The sequence below is a fragment of the Phascolarctos cinereus genome, unplaced genomic scaffold, assembly GCF_003287225.1.
Source record: "Phascolarctos cinereus isolate Bilbo 61053 unplaced genomic scaffold, phaCin_HiC Scaffold_726;HRSCAF=1367, whole genome shotgun sequence".
Lineage (NCBI taxonomy): Eukaryota > Metazoa > Chordata > Mammalia > Diprotodontia > Phascolarctidae > Phascolarctos > Phascolarctos cinereus.
Genome location: NW_027556098.1, coordinates 277,142,079 through 277,163,787, shown reverse-complemented (window position 1 = coordinate 277,163,787; position 21,709 = coordinate 277,142,079). Strand labels below are relative to the sequence as shown.

The 21,709-nt window shown below is 39.7% G+C and overlaps 1 protein-coding gene across 2 annotated transcripts in view; it reads left to right on the top strand.

The window, feature by feature from the left end:
• The first annotated feature begins 16,658 nt into the window (after window positions 1-16,658).
• Window positions 16,659-21,709, top strand: part of CCDC15 (coiled-coil domain containing 15) — a 52,021-nt gene continuing 46,970 nt past the window's right edge. Inside the window, exons 1-4 of one of the 2 annotated variants that reach the window (XM_021000629.2) lie at window positions 16,659-16,903; window positions 17,127-17,309; window positions 19,803-19,952; window positions 21,462-21,665. In XM_021000629.2, coding sequence (XP_020856288.2) covers window positions 16,754-16,903; window positions 17,127-17,309; window positions 19,803-19,952; window positions 21,462-21,665 — 687 coding nt within the window. In that variant the 5' untranslated portion in view covers window positions 16,659-16,753. The remainder of the gene's footprint in view (window positions 16,904-17,126; window positions 17,310-19,802; window positions 19,953-21,461; window positions 21,666-21,709) is intronic. The other variant, XM_078147128.1, reaches the window with a different exon arrangement.

Genomic DNA, 21,709 nt, shown 5'->3' with positions numbered 1-21,709 from the left:
TGTATATTCCCTTAAACAGACACGTGTAAATAATCCTGCTTTAAACAATTATCTTCCTTTTTTTCTTTCCTACTTCAATGTTAACTAGGTCTAATCAATTTTCTCCCCTTAGGCAGAAAGCTTCCAGAGTTCCAATAAGTAATTGAACAGCCCAGTTTATGTAACAATCTCCAATCACAATGATCTGCAAAATTTCACTTCAATTCTACCCAAAGCAGAGTCAAACTTCCTCACATTTTTAAAACACCTTGAAGGCAGCCAGAATCAATATCCAAGGGTGGCTTACCTCAAAACAAATACCCACTCATCAAGGCTGGGACAGCTTTGGACTCAGAAGGGACATAAGAATTGCAAACCCAGAGAAAAACACTCTCCCAGCCTTTCCCCAAATAGCTTTTATAATGTTAAAAACCCTTATTTTTGTAATGTTAAACACATTACCCCTACACCAGACACATTGGTGGGAGGGATAAAGACAGCCATTCAAACTTTAGCCTTGGGATCCCATTAAACCTGAATTCTAATCCTGGGCCCTTTTTCTTCTCTTGGCCCTAGCCATCTTGGGCTGCAAGCTCCTTATCAGTTAAAGGCTGCTTGCTGGCCTTCCACTAACTTCTGAGAGATTCTCTCCTTTTTTATTCTAATCTCAATCTCCCCCAGAAAGCCTGAGGCAGGAGGTCTTTCCCACTGTTCCTTTTCCAATCTCAGACCTCAAAAGTTACCCCAAAATTTTTCTGGTAGACATAAAACATCCATAGACAGACAGACATACAGGGTGCGCGCAATCCTATTTCTAATTTTGACCTAGGGTCCCCTTTGAATAGGTTCTGAGGTTTCTCTCTCTCTCTTTTTTTTTTTTCTCCTTTTCTTTTCCTCTTAGGAAAAGGAGGCAAGGAGCGGTAAGGCGGAGGGGCACCAGACAAAGGAGGGGCAGAGCTCGGGGCAGAAGACACAGGAAAAAGGGAAAGATCATTGCTATAACGTGCGGTCTTTTCCTCAAGCGTGGCAGTACCAGTGGGGTCGAGGGGGCTGTCACCTATGGAGAGATTAGCAAGGCAGGGGTAGAGAGATTCGCACGATGCAGAAGGCTGGGGGTTAAGGGGAGAACGCAAAGAGGGATCTTCTTTTAAGGGCATATCGATAGAAACTGAGTCATCATTTTTTCCTTTAGGTTCAAGTTTCGTTTGAGACTCTATATTTACGGCTCCATGGTTACTGGGGTCTATGGGAGGGCTTAGGACCCTCTCACTATTTTCTCTTTTAAAGATAACACTGCCCTCCTTAATAATTTTTGAAACATCTCTGTCCTGATGATAGATACTCAGTAAATCATTAATACAATTCCAATAACTGAAGGCAGTAACGGGGACCTTTTCTGGGCCAAATGTCTTATAATAGTCATTAAGACAATCTCCAACCCTTTTCCATCGTTTCTCATCAATTGTTCCTTCCTGTGGGAACCAGGGACAAACGTCCTTGAGGAAACAACAAAACTGAATCAAATCTTTCTTTTTAACCCTTACTCCTCGCGCCTTTAAAGAGTCTTTAACACCCGTCACAAACTTCTCATGACTACTAATGTCTTGTCCCATTGTACAGATGCCTCACTTACCTCAGGTCTCAATTCCTCGGGGCGGGCACTCCCGCGGCGACCACTGTCACTATTGTTAGGCTGCAGCTTAAGACCATTCCCAAAATCCACGAACCTTCGAGCCCCACGTTGGGCGCCATCTGTCCCGGCCTGCGGGACACACGAGGGCCTGAAGGGAGAAAAAGGGGATGGGGACAAGAGACGCGAAGAATGGAGACAAGACAGGCTTTCTGATCAAGTCTCGTTTATTGAGGGCAATACTAGCAGTAATTATACTCCAAGGAAAGGGAGTAAGGGCTTTCCAAAGGTCAAGGAAGGGATGATAAGGTTATCAGAACATATTGTTTCCAAAGAAGAATGGGGGAATCTACTTTTACAATCGTGCCGTTTTGTTGTTAGCACAGGTGGCTGGCTCCTGGTCCCCTACACAAAATGTCTCTCAAACTTGTGCAAGCTCCTATGCATAATCAGTCCATTGACCTGCTAAGTGTAAATATCAAAATTAGTACAGAAATAGAGTAAAAATGAGAGAACGATATGATGTGCAATTAAAATAACTTCGTCTTGACCTATTTAAATGAGTTATTGATGATGCAAATGGGATATACAAAAAAGAAAAGACATATATACAACTTCAATAATTTCATACAGAGATTTTAAAGATGTAAATAAATTGCCATAACAAAGGGGACCAAAATATCCTAAAAAGCACCTTTAACAGCAAATATTTATCTTACTTGTAATATGCAGAAATATTTGAACCAATCAGTTTAGAATATAACATCCATTTGTAAAATTTTATAGATCCTGGAAAGATCATGGATGGACTATAAGCAGTATCGCTTCATAAAACAAGGCAAAATTGTGGACGGTAAAATCAATTTAAAGAAAGCTTTACAGACCCAATTAAACAGAGGCCCAAGGATATTTAGAGATGAAAATGGAAGAACAATAAAGAGAAGAAAAATGATAAAGATCTTCAAAGATTTTTCAAAGTAACAAACTCCTTTTGCCATGTTAGTGGAGCTACCACTCTCGGATTCTAACATCACAGTCCCCGATTTAGAAAGGAGGTAGGAATGACACTAAGATCAAAAATTAGAAAAGTCACTGGATTAGACTAAGTGTGCATACAGGAGAGTGCTGTGCTGGAGATGACACAATTGTGAAGGCATGGAGGGATTAATTTCTAGGTATCTGAAGGAGGGGAAGATACAAAAGGTTTAGAAAATATCTCAAATTCTAATCGTCTGTAACAGTGAGTTCATAAGTGTGGGAAAAGCAAAGTAAGGAAATGCTTTCTATTATTAATATAAAAAAGTATTTTCCAAACTATATGAAAATTTTATAATAATGTACACATGCATCAAGAACATTCTCAATGAGGATATTGTTAGGAAAGAGGAAGGCTCTCACAAGATATATTCTATATGTAGAAAATACAAAATGCTTCTATATTTTTTGTTTGTTGGTTATTTTTGTTTAAATACACATACATTTATTTGGCAGAACAAACTGCTGCCTTAAAAGCTCTTTTCCAACAAGGTCCCTCCGTGCACACATCAAAATTATTCAAGATTCCTTGAAAAAAAAAACAGAAATAACCTTGTTGTGACCCTTTTATCATTAATATCAAGCAAGGCGAGAAACAGGGATATTTGTGTTCATTAAAGGTTTTGTAGTGGCACTGAGACTATCCAGCATGGAATGCAAGTTCAAGAGGGTAGATAGTGAGGTCCTCCAGATGCTGCTGTTTGTGATATTTGTAGTGCTGGTTGTTATCAAGCCCCAAGAACATTGTAGAGTCTCCTGGATGAGATCCATAATTACTCAAAAGAGCTTAAAAACTCAAGTGGACAAAGAATGTTATTGTCCAGAGTCCAAACTATGATATGTAATTATATGGACACCCGGTAGAGCTCATAAATAAGTATATATACACCTTGGGCAGACACTGCAAATGGACTGAATTGTGCTAAGAATTAGGCTTAGAATTAAATGAGGTGAGTAGGTTGGATTGCCTATAGTAAATTCCAGAACTTCTTTAATGGTCTAAGATTATTACCTAAAATGAAGGTACATCTTTTTAACACCAAATTTTTTTTTTAATAAATTACAAATGGGGCAGAGCTAAGACAGTAGAGTAGTAGGAAGCAGTTCAGTGAGTTCTCTGTCTACCCCTTCTCAACCCCCACAACCCAAACTCCTCCAAACAGATTTATGAAAGGTACCAGATTGAACCTGGATGGGGATTACTTTTTTGTAGGCAATTGGGGTAAGTAACTTACCCAGGGTCACACAGCTAGTAAATGTCAAGTGTTTGGTCTGAGGCCGAATTTGAACTGGCTTCAGGGCCAGTGCTCTATCCACTGCACCACCTACCTACCCCCGATGGGGATTTTTTTTTTTAAGTCTCAGTGAGTCATTTTTCCAGCCCAGGTCAATATAAGGAGACAGACAAAGAGGTCTGGAAGACTCTGGAGATGGAGTCTGGCCAGGAATATTTTGCCTGCTGAGTGCTCTAGCACAAGGGAAAGGCTATACATATTACAGTAGGGCAAAAGGAGGTCTGATACCAATATCAGAACACTGGACAGAAACAGGTACCAAGTAGAAGTTTTGTCACTCACTACCCAGCTCCAGATCACAGACCCAAGGTAACTGCCCTGCATCCAAGGAAGTATTCCATATACCCTAGATGGTATATGGAGAGAGTAATAGGTTCAGTAGCAAGCAGGAGCAGTGTGTCTCACATGCCAGGAGCAGAGCAGGGTCTCAGTTCTAGCTTCTTCTAGCCCAGTCTAAAGCCTGCAGAAAATAATCAGGGCAGGAATCACAAACCAAAGCAGACCCTACAGTTCTGTCAGTCACTCTGAACCAGTACTTATTTCCAGTTGGCTAAGAGTGGCTAAGTCCAGCAGCAGTCTACTGCTGCTCAGAATCAAACCCAGGTCAGGAACTTGCAGAGCTCAGACTAGGGGGGCAGCGATGAACTTTGCCCTTGATCAGATCACTTTGGGAATACTGAAGACTTGCAGGTCCCAGCCTGAGTTGTCCCTAAGATCTTGGAACAATAAAACACTCAATACCCCAAGAAAACACCAACAGGACCAACCTAGACCTTTTTTTTAAAAGAAGTTAACAGAGCCTGGCCCTAATATTGAGTCTGGTATCAAGAAGTAGGCTAGAAGAATGAGCAAACAACAACAAAAAGAATCACATCATAAAAAGCTGCTATGGTGACAGGGATGATCAAGACTCAAAACCAGAAGAGGAACGTGAGTAAAACACCTATAAGCAAAGGCTCAAAGAAGATCACTGTGGGCACAAATTCAATGAGAATTCCTGAAAGGGATGAAGCAAGAGTTTTTAAAAGTTTTTTTAAAAAAATTTATAAATAAAATGAGAGAACTAGAAGAAAAAATTGGAAAAGAAATGAGAACTACAAAAGAAAGAATTGGGAAGGGCACAAGAGGTAGAAAACCTTGCCCAAGAAAAAAAAGCTCCCTGAAAATTAAAATGGACCAAATTGAAGCCAATGACCCCATGAAACAACAAGAAATGTTAAAGTCAAAAGACTGAAAAAATGGAAGAAAATATAAGCTATCTCAAAATTAAAACAAATGACCTGGAAAATAGGTTGAGGAGAAAAAAATTTAAGAACCTTTATACCACCTGAATAACATGATGAAAAAAAGAGCCTTTTACTATTTTGGGAAATAATATAAGGAAACTACCCAGGTCTCTTAGAACCAGAGGGCAAAGTAGAAACAGAAAAAACCTAATAGTTGCCTCCTAAAAGAAACCCTAAAATAAAAACTCCCAGGAGCATTGTAACCAAAATCCAGAGCTTTTAGGTTAAAAAAAAAATACTAAAAGCATCCAGAAATAAAGAATTCAAATGGCACAGAGCCATGGGCAAGATCGTACATGATATAGCACTTGTTGTTGTAAAGGACAGGTTAACTTGGAATATGATATTCCAGAAAGCAAAGATGTAGACTTACAACAAAAAATAATGTACCCAGAAAAACTGAGTATAATCCTACAGGGGGAAAATTGGACTTTTAATGAAATGGAGGACTTACAAGCCTTCCTGATAAAAAAGACCAGAGATGTATAGAAGTTTTCAAGTTCAAACACAGGAGTGGAGAAACATAAAAGTACAAACACTAACAAACAATGATTAAGGACTAAACAAGGATAAACTACTTACATTCTAATATGAGGAGGTGATACATATATCCCCTCTGAATTCTATTATCATCAGAGGTCATAGAGTGAGTCTAATTAGATAAGTCCTAGGAATGGTTTGGCTACGTCTTGATCTTAAGAGAAGCATAGAAAATGGGGAAGAGTAATATACTGGGGAGAAAGAAAAGAAAAGTTGGGGGAAATTATCTTATAATCAGGGTGCACACGTAGACATCTTTACAAGCAAGGAGGGGAGTGGTTGACACTTGAACCTCATTCTCATTTAAACTGGTCAAAGGAGGGAAGAATATATATTCATATACATGCAGCTGAGTTCAGAAATATATTTCACTCACAGGGAAATAGGATAAAAAAATGAGGAAAGGAATTTAGAGAGAAAGTAGGTTAAGGGAGAGATTAGTCCTAAGCAAAACAAATTCTAAGTAAGGATGTATACATATATTTATAGCTCTTTTTCAGGTGGCAAAGAAATAGGAATTACAGGAGTGCTCATCAATTGGCAAGTGGCTGAACAAGTTATGATATATAAATGTGATGAAATACTATTGTACTGTGAGAAATGATGGAGATGGTTTCAGAAAAACCTGGAAAAACTTACATTCACTGATGCAGAGTGAAGTGAACAGAACCAGGAGAATAATTTATATAAAGTCAACAATATGGTAAAAACAAACAACTTTGAAAGAATTAGGAATTCTGATCAAAGTAATTCCAGAGCCAGTAAATCTGGCTATATATCTGCTAATACAGAAGTGAAGGACTCAGAGTTCAGAATGAGACATATGTCTGTCTATCTATCTATCTATCTATCTATCTATCTATCTATCTATCTGTCTGTGTCTGTCTGTCTATCTATCTATCTATCTATCTATCTATCTATCTATCTATCTATCTATCTATCTATCTATCTATTTTGGGAATGGTCAATGGGGAAATTCTTTTTGCTTGACCATACATCTTTATAACAGGGGTTTTGTTTTTTTCTTTTGTTCTTATTTGGAGGAGGAGAGGTGAGAGGGAGAGAAGGCAAATTTTTGCTGATTGAAAAAAAAATTTAAAAATAAAATGTATTGATACCTTCTGCTTTTCATATCTCTAGAATTTCTTCTAGTTTTCTTCCCACTCTCCACTCCCAGAGGTCCATCCCATATAACATATAATATTTTTAAAGAAAAAAGAAAGAAGAGAAAAAAAGTCCATAAAACTGATCAGTACATTGAAAAAAACTGAAAATATACACAATGTATCACACCTATGGACCTCTCACTTCTCTAAAGTAGTTGGGTGAGGGTGTTTTCTAAAAAACTTTTCTTTGAAATTTTGTAACATTCTCTTTTGATTAATAACAAAATTCTACTAGCATAGTATGGCTGCAAGTCATAGAATTCTATAGTTGTTGAAGAATTAAAATTGTTTATTACTCAAAGGGCAATGGAAAGGCACATGATAGAGCAATATAAAACAAATGAGGAACTCCAAAGAATTGGAATAAAGGAGATCACCAAAGAAATGTATAATCATAAAAAGAGGAGGATATTGGGTTGAGAATGAGGGCTGGACAATGTGTGCTCCATTGGAATCCTTGCTATATCAAGAAAAAGAAAGAACTCCATCCCCACCCCCATACACACACGCCTCATTGAGTGGACCCTTGTGGTGAATTTATGGGAGAACATGAACAATATTTACACAAGATGGGAAGGCAGGAATAAATCTTATTTGCATAATTGGAGCTAACATATAAATAAATTATATCAAAGATCCATTTTTGCATTTGAGTATAGGGGGAATGTTGGCAGATTAGCAAAGGTCAGATGACTTTTTGTGGGGCGTACTATAGAAGGGCTTCTTGTTCTGATACGGGTTAAATTAGATGGCCTCTGAGGTCCCTTTCAACACTGAGATTCTAAAATAGTCTTCTATTCTCCTGGAACTTCTGTTGCCTTCTTTGTATTAACAGATCACTATCATTTGACAATTGCTTTGGTTTTCTGGGCTTGTGCATTTTTCTGAACACAAGAAATTTTGGGATGCTATGAGCCTAGAGAAATATAAGGCATTAGAAGAGATTGCCTTTCTAAGGTACCTGCATTGTACACCTAGGTATCTAACATCCTTCAAAGCCTTTTGGAACTCTGTGTAGGGAAGTTCTAGGCTACAGGAATGTGGACATGATACATAAGCTTCGATGCTTCAATACTCATTCTCAAAAAACAAATCAGGAATTCAGTAGTATTATTTGAGTGCTCATTTATAGGTCTCTGTAGAAAGGCAAAAAAGAAAACACATATGATCCCTGTATTCAAGAAGCTAACTGGACATTTGACATGTACTAGCTGTATGACCCTGGGTGAGTCACTTAACCTTGATTTTCTCACAAAAAAAAAAGAAAGAAGCAGCTAATTCATAATAAGAAAGTCAGGACAATAATGGGATAATTGGGTCATAAAATTTTAGAGATGGAAAGGTTCTTAGAAATTAACCAGTCTGACCTCCCATTTTTAGATGAAGAAATTGGGGTTCAAAGAGGTTGTGATTTGTTCCAGGTCACAAGCTAGCCAGCACATACCACATTGTAAAATCTCAAAAAAATACATGTAAAAAAGCTATATAAACAAATATAAGTTAAAACAAGAAACTGTCTATTATTCTGCTAGGTTGGGGTATGGGGCACCTTGATTAATCAAAAATTCTCATTGATAAAGATGCAAATCACATATATTATAGACAGATTACCAAATAGAATGTAACAAAATTGATACGCTAAAACAGTATCAACATAATTTAATATTTTTTCAGTGATTCACAAGGTCCTTTTGGATCTTTCAGTGATTATCATCATTATGAACATCAGTAATCAATTGTACAATAAATATATGAACAAGTTGTGTTTGTCCTTCGTTCTCAAAGAGGACCACGGCATCAGGGAGATGATGACATGACCTGGAATTGACTTTGATTTGAGTGTGGGAGGGCTGTGCAAGGTCACCAGCCTCACTTGCTCCTCCAGAGCCATCTGGGTGCAGTGGCCAGATATTCATCAAGTTGACTGGAATTGGCCCAGGATCAATGGGAAACCCTGTTCCTTTTAAGCTAAGGTCTTTTCAGGTTCTCACTTTGAGTAAGGTAACACCCATTCAGTGACTAGGCATCTTTAAGAAGTGAGTCAAGGGATGGCCCCTTTAATTGAAAAAAAAAATCAAACTGGGAGGGGAAGACCCTCAGGGTTACTGGCCAAAAAGAGGAACAGTTACTATTTACGTGCGCTCTGAGCCAAGAGGGCCCAAAAATAAGCATTATGTGGTGCTTGGGCAGGGACTTATTGTTGTCTAATCTATGAGCTCCATGGTTACCCAACTGGAACTGGCTAGACTTCTTTCTCAACTCACTCTGAATCTCATGGATTCATGGCCTAGTCACTGAATGAGTGTTACCTCACTTCAAAGTGAGAACCTGAAAAGACCTTAGGTTAAAAGGGCCAGGGTCTCCCATTGATCCTAGACCATTTCCAGTCAACCTGATGAATATTTGGCCACTGTACCCATATGGCTCTGGAGGAGAAAGTGAGGCTGGTGACCTTGCACAGCCCTGCCTCACTCAAATCAAAGTCAATTGCAAGTCATGTCATCATCTCCCTGATGTTATGGTCCTCTTTGAGAATGAAGGACAAACACAACAAATATATGACCGTATTAGCGGATGATTTTGTTTAACAAAAATATAGATAATAGAACTCATGTAATTATATTAATAATATAACCATGATGAGGGAACATAAGTAATAAGTGAAAATAAGCAATCTCTAATTTCTCTTCTGACTCTAAAATTCTATGGTGCCTATAATTCGTAAATTACAGTATCATGGAATTTTAGAATTGGAAGGGACCTTAGTGTGCAGCTCATCTAATCCATACTCCCAAAAGAATCCCCATTATATTATATTCAAGTGGTCATCCAGATTCTGCTTGAAGAACTCCAATGAGGGGAAATTCATTATCTCCTAAGGAAATCCATTTCATCTTTGGACAGCTGTTAGGAAGTTTTTCCTGATATCAAGCCTAAACTGGACTCTTTGTAACTACTGCTCTTTGCTCTTGGTTTTGCCTTCTGGGGCTAAACAGAAAAAAAAAAAAGCAAACAGCCCTCTTCAACATAATAGCCCTTCAACTATTTTAAGAGACGGGCAGATTCCCCCCAATCTTCTTTTCTTCAACACTAAACTTATCCAGTTGCTTCAACCAATCCTTATGATATGAACTCAAGGCCCTTCACCATCCTGGTTCCCCTACTTTGGACAATCTCCAATTTATTAGTCTTTCTTAAACTTTGGTGCCTAGAACTGTACACAATTCACCAAATACAGTCTGACCACAGCAGAAAACAGAAGGACTCTTGTGTCCTTATTTCTAGAGGCTATGACTCTCATCATGTCTCCTCCATCTGTAACTGTGAAGTTGATTTTTTTAAGCCAAGTATAAGACTATATTTATTTCCATCGCATTTTACTTTACAAGATTCTGCCCCATTGCTCTTTCTTGTCAAGAATATTTTGAATCCTGACTCTCATTCCCTGTTGAGTTCCTTTAAGTTCCACCTAAAATCCCACCTTCTATGGGGAAGCCTTCCCTAATTAATTCTAGTGCTTTCCCTCTTTTAAATTATTTCCTTTTTATCCAATATAGCTTGCTTTGTTTTCATGTAGTCTACTCCATTGTAAGCTTGAAAGCTTACAAGAAGATTGTGAGTTCCTTGAGGACAGGGACTGAATTTCCCTCCTTTTGTACCTCCAGCACTTAACAGTACCTGGCAGTTAGCCGGCACTTAATAAATGTTGATTAATTGATTGATTGAAAGACGAAGTTTCACAGAGAGAAGAGAGAATGTTGTTAGAAATGAATTGTGCTTTAAAAAACTCCATACTAACAGAAGTCATGAAAAGATGGTGCCAGCTCTGTGAACTCCCAACTCAGAGCCACAGGAAAGATCTTACCAAAGCTGGGGCAGGCATATTAAAGTGTAGATCACTTGTGGGAAGGAAAAGAAGTACTGAATGTAAGTGGAAGGTGATGTGGAGGACATGAAGGAGCTAAGTTTTCAGGACAGGGGGAATTGACTGAAGAAGATCAGAGAGAAAATAGAACTGTGATTTGCCACCTTAACCTCCCCCAAACTCTTCAGTCTTGTAATTCCTGAAGCTTAAATGGAGAATTTTACCCCTGGCTACAGAAATCTAAGCACTATCTTTAATCACCCCACCCCTAGCACCCTTTCAGAGATCTGTGAGCACATGGTCCACCTAACCATTCTCTGACCCCAAGGGTTACTCCCTTCACTAGCTCCCCAACCTCCCACAAAGGTACCTCAAGGCATTTTCCCTTCACCCAGTCTCATAAACCATTGCTCTAGTGAACTGGTAGTAATAGGACCCTACTGTGGGTTTGATTTACCAGAACAGAGAGAAATAAATTGAGAGGCAAATACCAGAGCTTTTGCAGAGCTACAGAACCCTGTCTAGGAAACAAGGAATTTCTGTGCAGCTTTGTACAGAGAGTGGGCAGGGCTATGCTGCTCCAGCAACTAACAAACAAGGGACAGATTAGCTGGCTCCTTTTGGAAACAAAACAAGGGTGGATATTTTTTGTTTGTATGTTTTTGAGTAAGAATGGACAGGAAAGAAAAACACCCTTCAAAGAGCTTTTTAAACTTTTAAACTTAAGGTTACCAGAGGGTCATCCCCACTACCTAAAAGACAACAAGTTAAAGAAAGTAGAGATGAGATAAAAACTAAAACAAATCCCAAAAAGCCTCTTCATTTTGCCTCTTATCTTTCACAGCCACCCTTATCATCTTCTCAGGCTTTGCTGCCTACAGAGCTCTGGAGAGGTATGGGGTCCTGAGGATGTGAAAGGGTTGGATGTTATTAGGACAGGTGTAAGGCTCAGAGGGAGGAGGCGTGGATTCCCTAAAAGAGAGGGGCCACAGAAGAAGAATGGGAGTCTCAGAGAAGGTATGAATTTCCATAAATGAAAGAAGGGCAGTTATGGGGTCTTGATATATGTAGGGATATGTGGGGAACATTTACTTCAGCACAAGAAAAATGAGTGTAAATATTTGATTTCTAAAAAGAACTATTTCCCGTTCAGATGCTGAGTGTGACTCCAGCTTGTGTCCATGGTTGCTAAAAGTGCCCTATTCAGCAACTCTTCAGAGGAACAAAAAGAGAGAAATTGCCTTTTAAGCATTGCAATGGCACAACTGACTTATTTAAGATGCAGTGAGGTCATTCTGAAGAATATCTCTAGAATTGTTGTAAAGCTTCATTGCCCAAAAACAAGCAAGTTGAAAAATCATGGGGAAAATTACCCCAACTCTTACCTCATTATTAATTTTCTTCTAGACCCTAAAAGATTATCCAGCCTGTTCTACTAACCATGCCATGTGGAAGGACATTCCCCCCAACCCATTACACTGGCCTTCTTTCTAAGTATTGTGATACAGGAAATGGAAGTGAGGCCATAAGCCTGATACATTTAGACCACTTTATGTTAGGTTCTGGGTGGAAAGAGGTGGGGAGGACTTACACACAGGAAGGGGCACATTCTTCTTAGGAATATTCCTTCTAAGCCTATGCAGAGCTCAATATGGAATCTGGTTGGAGGGAGATATGACATATGTTTTTTTGGGAACTACATCCTTCACAAGTCTGCGTGGAGCATAGCTGGTGATGACACTACCCCCAATACAGTTTCTAGTTGGAGGGAAGCATTGGCAGGTCACATGGTAAGAGGCTGAGTACAACCTCTTGTGAGAGAGACAGAATATAAGAAGAATCCAGCAGGCAAGTAGAAAAGAGGGAAGAAGAAAATGGATGCAAAGGTAGGAGATTCCCCCACATGTATGTTGCTACTAAAAGGAGAATTAAATGAATGAAATGAATGAAAAAAATTTTTTCTTTTCTTTTTTAAAAAAAATTTATTTTATTTTTTATTAATTTATTTTTAGTTTTCAATAATCACTTCCATACACTTTTGAGTTTTAAATTTTTCTCCCCTTCCCTCCACCTCCCTCCCCAAGATAACATGCAATCTGATATAGGTTCTACATATACATTCCTATTAAACATATTTTCACATCAATCATGTTGTAAGGAAGAATTAGAACCAATAGGAGGAACCACCAGAAAGAGGAAAGAAAATAAAACAGAAGAAAAAAAAGCGGATAGTATGCTTTGATGTGCATTCAAACTCCATAGTTCTTTCTTTGGATGTGGATAGCATTTTCCATCACGAGTCCTTTTGGAATTGTCTTGGACCCTTGCATTGCTAAGAAGAGATGAATCTATCAAAGTTAGTTATTGCAATTGTGGCTGTTACTATGTACAACATTCTCCTGGTTCTGTTCACTTCACTCACCATCAGTCCATACAAGTCTTTCCAGGTTTTTCTGAAGTCTGCCTGCTCATCATTTCTTATAGCACAGTAGTATTCCATTGCATTCATATACTACAACTTGTTCAGCCATTCCCCAATTGATGGGCATCTCCTCAATTTCCAATTCTTTGCCACCACAGAAAGAGCTGCTATAAATATTTTTGTATGTGTGGGTCCTTGAAAAAATATTTATTAAGTATTTACTATGTGTCTAACACTGGGGTTTAAAAAACAACAACTGGAAAGCAAGATGACCCTGCCCTTAAGGAGCTAATACTCCATTTAAAGAAGAGAGCATATAAAGGGGAACCAGAACAACATCTGCACATGCCCTCCCAGCTGTGGTTCCTACTCTGAAAAACCATGGCTGCAGGACTTACATGTTTCACAGATCTGGTGCTGAAAGTATGTGTTCAGACACTGAATCGCTTGAGTTTAATTGTTATATGAGTTGCTAACACCCAAGTTCAAATTGTGGCTCTACCATTTACTACCCATATGACCTTGAGGAAGCCAATTATCCTCTCTGGGTCCCAGTTTTTCATGTATAAGATGTAGGGACTGAACTAGATGATCCTATGTTCTCTTACACCTTGAATCCATGGTATTACAGCCTTTCCTAAGTTGCTATGGGACACTTGTATAAAAACTTAAGGAGTTCTAAGAGAATGGACTCTTCTCTTAGTGTCCAAAAATAAACCTGTTTTTCTCATTCTCCTAATTTATGTATTGGGCTGGTAAGTTGACTTGGGAGCAGAGATGAAAAGACATCCATTGTTAAATGGATGGCAGGAGTATTTACTACTTATCTCTTATGTTGTATATACCTTGCGTTCTATTTTAAGTAAATGTCCTTTTGCATTGCTACTATATCAAGTGATCCAGTCATCAATTCTAGCAGGTAGGAGCAAAGCTCAGAGAAAAACTGGGAGCTCATGAGCAGAGGTTGAATAGATGATGAATTCCAAGAACTTGAAGTGGTGGTAAGGTACTACAAAAGTAATAGAAGTAAGTATCCATCCTCAAAGTGCATAGTGTAATTCAATAAATCAGACCACACATAAACATAAAAAATTTAGAAGCAATTATAAATTAAAGCATTAGCACATCTTCTGCAATTTCACTAGTTACTGATTAAAAACCTTGAACAGCAACAGAGTACTAAGGCACTCCACTAGAGATGATTGTCCAAGTTGATGTTAATGAGTTATTAAGGACTACTGTCTGGGTCTGGTTATTTAATTAGTTTTGAATCCACCTACCTGTATTATAACTACCCCATATCCCTTCATCTCACCCACCAGTATAATATCAGAGAATTTATCAAATGCTCTGCTAAAGTCCAAAATTACTGTCTACAGCATTTCTCTCATCTACCAATGGGATGCTTGGGCCCCAGACCTAAGATCATGTCTCTGGAAACCCCCCAATTTCTCAGTAGGCCCCTGTCCTGTGAGAAAATTTTCTCTTGTTGCAGAACACATAATCTTATCAGAACAGATAGAAGGGTGCCTGGCCCAAGGATTTTTGTCCCTGGCTGGCCCAAGGACTTTTCCTCCCAAGAGAGCCCCAAGTTCCATGCCTCTGACAACTCCCTCAACGTCTCTTATGCTCCCTAACTTTCCCATCCATAGATCCCAAAGACACCTGGACCCTTAGATTACCTAATTAGCATCCTTGGCATTCCTTTCCTATGCCTCTTTTCTATATATGTTCTCAATTTATCCCCATTAGGGTGCAAGTTCCCCCCAAAAGAATTTCACCAGCTCCTATTGGCATTACAATAAACTCTCTTGACTGAAAGATGTCTTGAGTGTGTGAATTCGTTCCAGGCGACCCTGCCTTAGCATTCTTGGGGTCCCAGCATCCCAAACCTCTACCCCAAACCTCTTCACTACTACTCCAATTACTCCCTCAAAATGAATTTTAAAAGTATTTATTCAGAGTTCACTTTGGGCCAGTCACTGTGCTAAGTACTATAGATATAAATTCAAAAAAGCAAGACAGCCCCTTCCCTCAAAAACCTTAGGTTATAACAGGGGAAGACAACACACAGGGTCATGGTTGCCAGGAACAGAGGTTTGGGTCTAGGTAATAAGTGGAGCTATAGGGAAATTGCTTTCTTAGAATGATCATGTTGATTGTTTGGATTGCTGATCCCAGAGCTGGGGAAGGGGGAAAAGGGTATGCATACAATGGCATGTCAAAAAAAAAAAGACTAATCTAGTTTGTATGATCTGTTCTTGATGAAGCTATACTTCCTTTTCTAAATGCTCACAAACATGTTAACAACGTGTTCTAGAATTTTGCCAGAGATAAGTGCACAGGCCAATAGTTTGTAGGCTCCATCCTCTTCCCTTTTTTGAAAACTGGGATATTTGCACTTTTTCAGTTTTATAATACTCTTCCTGATCCTCCCCCAACTCTCACCCCCAATGTTTTAAATATCTACAACGGTTACTCAGCAATCATATTGGAGGGTGGTTGTTGTTTTTTCCTCTCAGTATACTACATTGTGTAGATGCAGTATTGGTGGCCTGAACTCATCGGGTGCAGGAGGTGATCACAAACATTTGCTCATTCTTCTAGGATTTCAATTTTTTTAACCATTTTTATTCTCTCCCTCCCAATCCAAATATTACTTTCTTTGGCCAAGAGAATAGAAATAAAATAACCATTGAGTAGTTCTGACTTTTCTCTGTTGTCTGTAAACACCTTCACCAAGTAGTGGTCCTATTACTTCTTGGCTCCTCCTCCCTCCCTCAATTGGTTTTAAAAAAAAAGCTATTATTTTCCTTAGCATTCACAGCCAACTTTATTTCACTCTAAGCTTCAGGATGGAACACCTGTCATTATTTTTACAAGACCATTCCTTTACATTCATTTGGTTACCTGCGCTTGCTCCATACAAGTGGGAGTGTGCTGGAGCCAGCTCAAACCCTCTTTGCAGGGCCAATTGTTAAATTTTCAGGATGAAAAATCGCGAATTGGAAATCCAAACCTAAAAATCATGGCTGGATTTATTGTTCTGTTCATTATCCAAACTTAGGAAAGTGATAGGGAAAATGTTAATAACGCAGATTAAATTTTAAAATGTCTGGAGACTTCTTTTCCTAAAAGGCAGGCGGCTCTAAAATGAAGGATGCTGATCCTCCCCTCTCTCAGGAGAGAAGAAAAGAGCATCACGTTGACTAGGACTCGTGAGCCCAGGTCCGCCCCGACCACGGGAAACATCAGACTACAGCGCCCCCCACAGCCTGCAGCCGCAGACAAAGAACTCGAGACCGCCCCACCCCCACGGGAAGCGTAGGTTCCTGGTCTTCAGGAACCGGAAACAACGCAACTGGAGGCCGAATGCGAGTCCCTCCTACATTCCGCCCCGGATGCCCGGAGGCAGGGCGGGCCCGGAAGAGGTGGGAGTAAAGATGCGGGTTGGGCGTGGCGCCGAAATAGAAAGTGGCGGTTGAGGGGTTGTAGTTTACTTGGCTGTGTTTTCCCGTTAGGTTCTGGGCACCTGATGGCTCGCCCCGGCCTGCAGCAGCTTTCCCTGAGCAAAGGCGGGATGCGGGTGCCGCCGCCGGGCCGGGCTGTCTTAGGTCCCGGGCATTTCGGACGCCGCCCTTCTCCTGTCTTAACCAAACACTCGGCTGTCTTTGCCCGCGTCCAGGTTCTCTGTGCCTTCCGGCCCCGGCGGCTCCAGCTCTTCACCCGCCCCCTTTCCTATCCCGGGACCCCCGGGCTGCCCCTCCCCAGTCCCGCTTCTTCCCCCACTCTTCACTCCCACCCCGGGGCCCCATCCCTCCCCCAGGGGCCCAGCCCTCGCGTGGCTTTGTAAGCTGTGGAGGTTCAGAGCAGCTTCTTGAAGATGCTGATGTTTTCTTTCTGAGCAGGAATCACGGATGTCTCAAAAACCGGCACCGACCCGGAAGTCTCAATGTGCCCCCTGGGTGGAACAAACTTTTGAGAAGAACCGGGCCCTTCTGGCAGTGCTGGCTGAGAGGAATGAGGCGGTGGCCCCTGTTGGGGCTTGGGTGGAGTGTGCCTCACAGTGTGGTGAGGAAGCCCCAGCATCTGTGAGTGCCGCTTTTATCCAAAAACGGGGATGGGGAAGGGTACCCACCGCTGGACTGACTGGGCAGCCAGGGCTCCTCCTAAGTAAGCATGTTTTTGTAGAAGGGGTGCCGAAATTATGAGTCAAAACTTGTGGTTTGGATCATTTGCATAGTAATGTTAACTTTTATTGAGCACCCCCAGAATGCAAGGCGATAGGCCAGTTTCGAGAATGAGCCTAGCCTTACTTAGCATAATACTGTCCCTGCCCCTCAGATAATAATCTTGAGGAAACAAAGACAATCGATAAAACGCGTAAAGTTTACGCATAAAATCAAAGGGTCTTAGGACTTGAAAGAACCTCTGTGAAGCCATCTTGTTTAGCCCCCCTGCCTGAAGCTTGAATCCTCATGTAGATGTTGGAAAACTCTGCTAGAGCCTCCTTTCCAAGTTGATGGTCATTATAATTACAGTGTTCAGTTGCCATTTTTGTTCTTCCCATCTTCATTGTAGTTGTATAAATTATTTTCCTGACCCAGCTTACTTCACTTTGCCTATATTCACGCACGTTTTTCCACGACTTTATTCTTTATCTTTAGGATTTTTCTTTTTTTTAAACAGCACAGTAATATTCCAACATACTATGCACCATAGTTTGTTTAGCTGTTCCTCAGTCAGTGGACATCTACTTTGTGTGTGTAGGCTAAAAAAAAAGCTAGGTGCAAATCCTGCGTCTGCTAATTTCTACCTTTGTGACTTTGGGAAAATCACCCAACCTGTCAGTCTTGGTTTCTTCAACTGTAGGAGAGTGCTGGCATTGGTAAAGATCTCTACTAGTTCTAGATCTTATCCTGTATGATAGAATCAGTAAGTGCTAAAGTTCCCTGGGGGAAAAAAATGACTTTGCCCAAGGATGTAAGAAGAAAAAAAAATCTAACAATTTGAGCTATCCAAAAGTGGAATTGGCTACATTAAGATATAGTAGGGTAGTAGATTTCTCCTCATGCAAGCTCTTGAAAGGCACTGAATGGCCACTTGTCTGGGATTGAGGAGATTCTTGTTTAGATTTGGATTAGATTAAATGGTCTCTGAATTTCTCTATATATCTGAGATTCTGTATTATGCATGTGACCTTTGTTAGGTCACTTAATTTTTTAGGTCTTAGTTTTCTTATCTGTAAAATGAGTGGATTGAATTATATCTCTGCCAGTTCTTGATTCTGTGATGTTGTAAATTTGGAGAATTTAGGAAGAATTGATAGGACTTGTTGATTAATTGGGTGTGGTAGGAGAGGAGCTAAAGATGATAGAGGTTTCCAGACTTCGTGACAGCTTTTTTGGAGTTGTCACCCTGTCATTTATTTTTTGAGACATAACTCCTGACAAATATGTTCCTCCTCAACTTCCTGCTCGTCCCTATTTACACACATATATTTCTCAATGGCATATTTTTTTAAGAGGGGAGTCAAAAGTAATTTGGTTTTGAGAGTTTGGAAAGGGGAGTATCATATGAAGCTGGAAAGATAAGTTGGGGCCAAGTTGTTCCTCATACATGGCACTCTATCTCCCGTCACCATGCCTTTGTTCTGCCTGTCCTGTCCTTCCTGCATGTATTACATTTCCTCCTCAATTTTACTTCATTGATTCCATTTCTTCCTCAATTCAGCTCAACCACCACCTCCATAAAAAGCCTTTCCTATCTCTCTATTTGCTAGTGCTCTCCTATCCATAACTCCCTTGTATTTTTCTTGTATATGTTCTGTGTATATATATATATATATATATATATATATATATATATATATATATATATATACATATATATATATCTTATATTTATTCTCTGCATACATGTATACATATATGTATGTACATAGATATATAATCTCTTTATGCTTATGTGTGTACATGTTGTCTCTCCTAATAGGATATAAATTCCTTGAGGATAGGTGCCCTTTATATTTGTATACACAGTGGCACACGGTATAAACATTTGTAATAAATGCTTATTGATGAATTGCTAAAATATATAGGGAAAGTTTGTATCAGTTTGAGGAAAATAATAATGATAATCATGATGTGGAGGAGGGAATGCTAATTAGAGACATACTCCTAATGAAATATGGTTTAGATCATGTTCTTGAGAATACTTTAATCTGTTCTATAGTTTTATTAAATTTATAGGCTGAGTTCTGGTTAGAACTGATTGATTCTGTGTTTTTTTTAAATGACTTTTCAATTCAGTTTAAAAAGTAATTTGCTTTGGAATTCAGCAAATTATCTCCATTTAAGTTTTTAGTTCATTTAGTTTAGGTGCCTGAGCTGCTAAAGCTGTGCTAAATTCTACATTTCTGACCCCATCCATTTTCTTATTCTCAAAGGAATTTTGATCTCTGAAACTGGATTTTTTTTTTCAGGATTTCATCCTGATTTTTTTTTCAAGTTTATGATAGGAGAGCCCAGATAGGAAAAACTGCCTGGGGAATGAAGCTCATTTTCCTCCTTTTGTCTCATAAGGTTTCAGCATCTCAGTTAGAAGAAGAATTAAAGGAACAACAACGATTAAAAGAAGAAGCTCTGAAACGCTTTCAGGAGCAAGTGAAAAACAGAGTAAATCAGCACATGAGGCTAAGAAAAAAACAGCAGCTTCAGAAATCCTATGAAGCAGTAAGTTCATGAGTGGATTTTCACATGGGTTTGCTAAGAAATAGAAAGAACAAATACGGAGGTTTATCTACTGTACGCTTTGCTTTGGAGTCCTATTTGGCATAACTTCGAATTTAGTACACGGAACAGAAAACCACATCATTAAGGAACCTGGGTTCTATTACTAGCCTATCATGGACTCACTCTGTGGCCCTAATTGTATTACAATTTCTGATTTTTTGAAACCAATCTATGAACATTTATTGAGCACCTACTACACTGTGCTAAGCACTGGGGATACCAAAAGAGGCATAAGAAAAAGTCCCTGCACTCAAGGAGTTTACAGTCTAATGGTAGAGACAGCAAACAGACAAATATGTATAAATAAGTTATATACAGGATAAATAGGAAATAATTTAAAAGGGGAAGGCACTAGAATTAAGAGGGGTTGGGAAAGGCTTCCTGTAGAAGATGGGATTTAGTCGAGACCTAAAGAAAGGCAAGGAAGTGAGTAGGTGGAGTTAAAGGAGGGAGAACATTCCAGGCATGTAGGACAGCTAGAGAAAATGCTTAGAGCTGAGAGATAGATTGTCTTGTTCATGAAACAGCAAGGAAGCCAGTGTCACTGGATTAAAGAGTACATAGTGGGGAGTAAGTTATAAGAAAATAGAAAGGTAGGAGGGGGATAGGTTGTGAAAGGCTATGAATGCGAAACAGAGGATTTTGTATTTGATCTTAGAAGCATTAGGGAGTCACTGGAGTTTATTTAGTAGGAGAGTGACATGATCCCATCTGTGCTTTGGGAAAATCACTTTGATGGCTGAGTGGAAGATAGAGTGGAGTGGGGAGAGATATAATTAGCAGGCAGACCTACCAGCAGGCTATTTCAGTAATTCAGGTTTGAGGTGATGGGGCCTGCGCTAGAGGGGTGACAGTGTCAGAGAAGAGAGAGAGATTGCAAAGATGAAATCAACAGGCCTTGGCAACAGATTGGATATAGGCAATGAAGAGATAAGTGAGGACTTAACAGTGACACCTAAGCTGTGAGCCTGTAGGACTGGGAGGATGGTGCTGCCCTCTACAGTAATGGGAAGTTGGGGAGAAGAGTAGAGTTTGGGGATAAGATAATGAGTTCAGTTTTGGACTTGTAGAGTTTAAAGTGTCTACGGGGCATCCAGTTCAGGATACTTGAAAGACAGTTGGAGGTGCAAGACTGTAGGTCAGAGAAGTTGGGGGCAGGATAGGTAAATTTGAGAATTATCAGCAGGGAAATGTAAGTTAAATCCATGAGAGGTGATGGCTCACCAAGTGAAGTAGTAGAGGGAGATGAGAAGAGGATGTGGGACAGCCCTGAGGGACATCTGTGTTTCTTATGACATAATAAGGCTGCTAAATACTTGTCTTAAAATATCACAGGATAGCAAAAAAAAATCACCAAAGTACTTTTGGACTTCGAGGAATTGAGTGAACAAAGGTGATACTTGTGACACTTAGGTTAGAGACTCATTGTATCTTTTATTCCATGTACAGACAGAAAAAGAAAGCACTGTAGCCATGAAGTCTTCTGATTCAGCCCCACACTTGACCCCTAAAAGTAGCAAAAACATTTATCAGAGCAGTTTGAAAAGTGCTATCCGAAGTACTGGTCCCAGTTTGCTACCTACTCAGACTCATGGTGATACTGCAGAGGAAGAAAAAGATGAAAATGAAACATTCCAACAGCAGGCCCTGGCTGTAAGTACATCAGAATACTTACTATGTCCAGTGCACCTCAAATC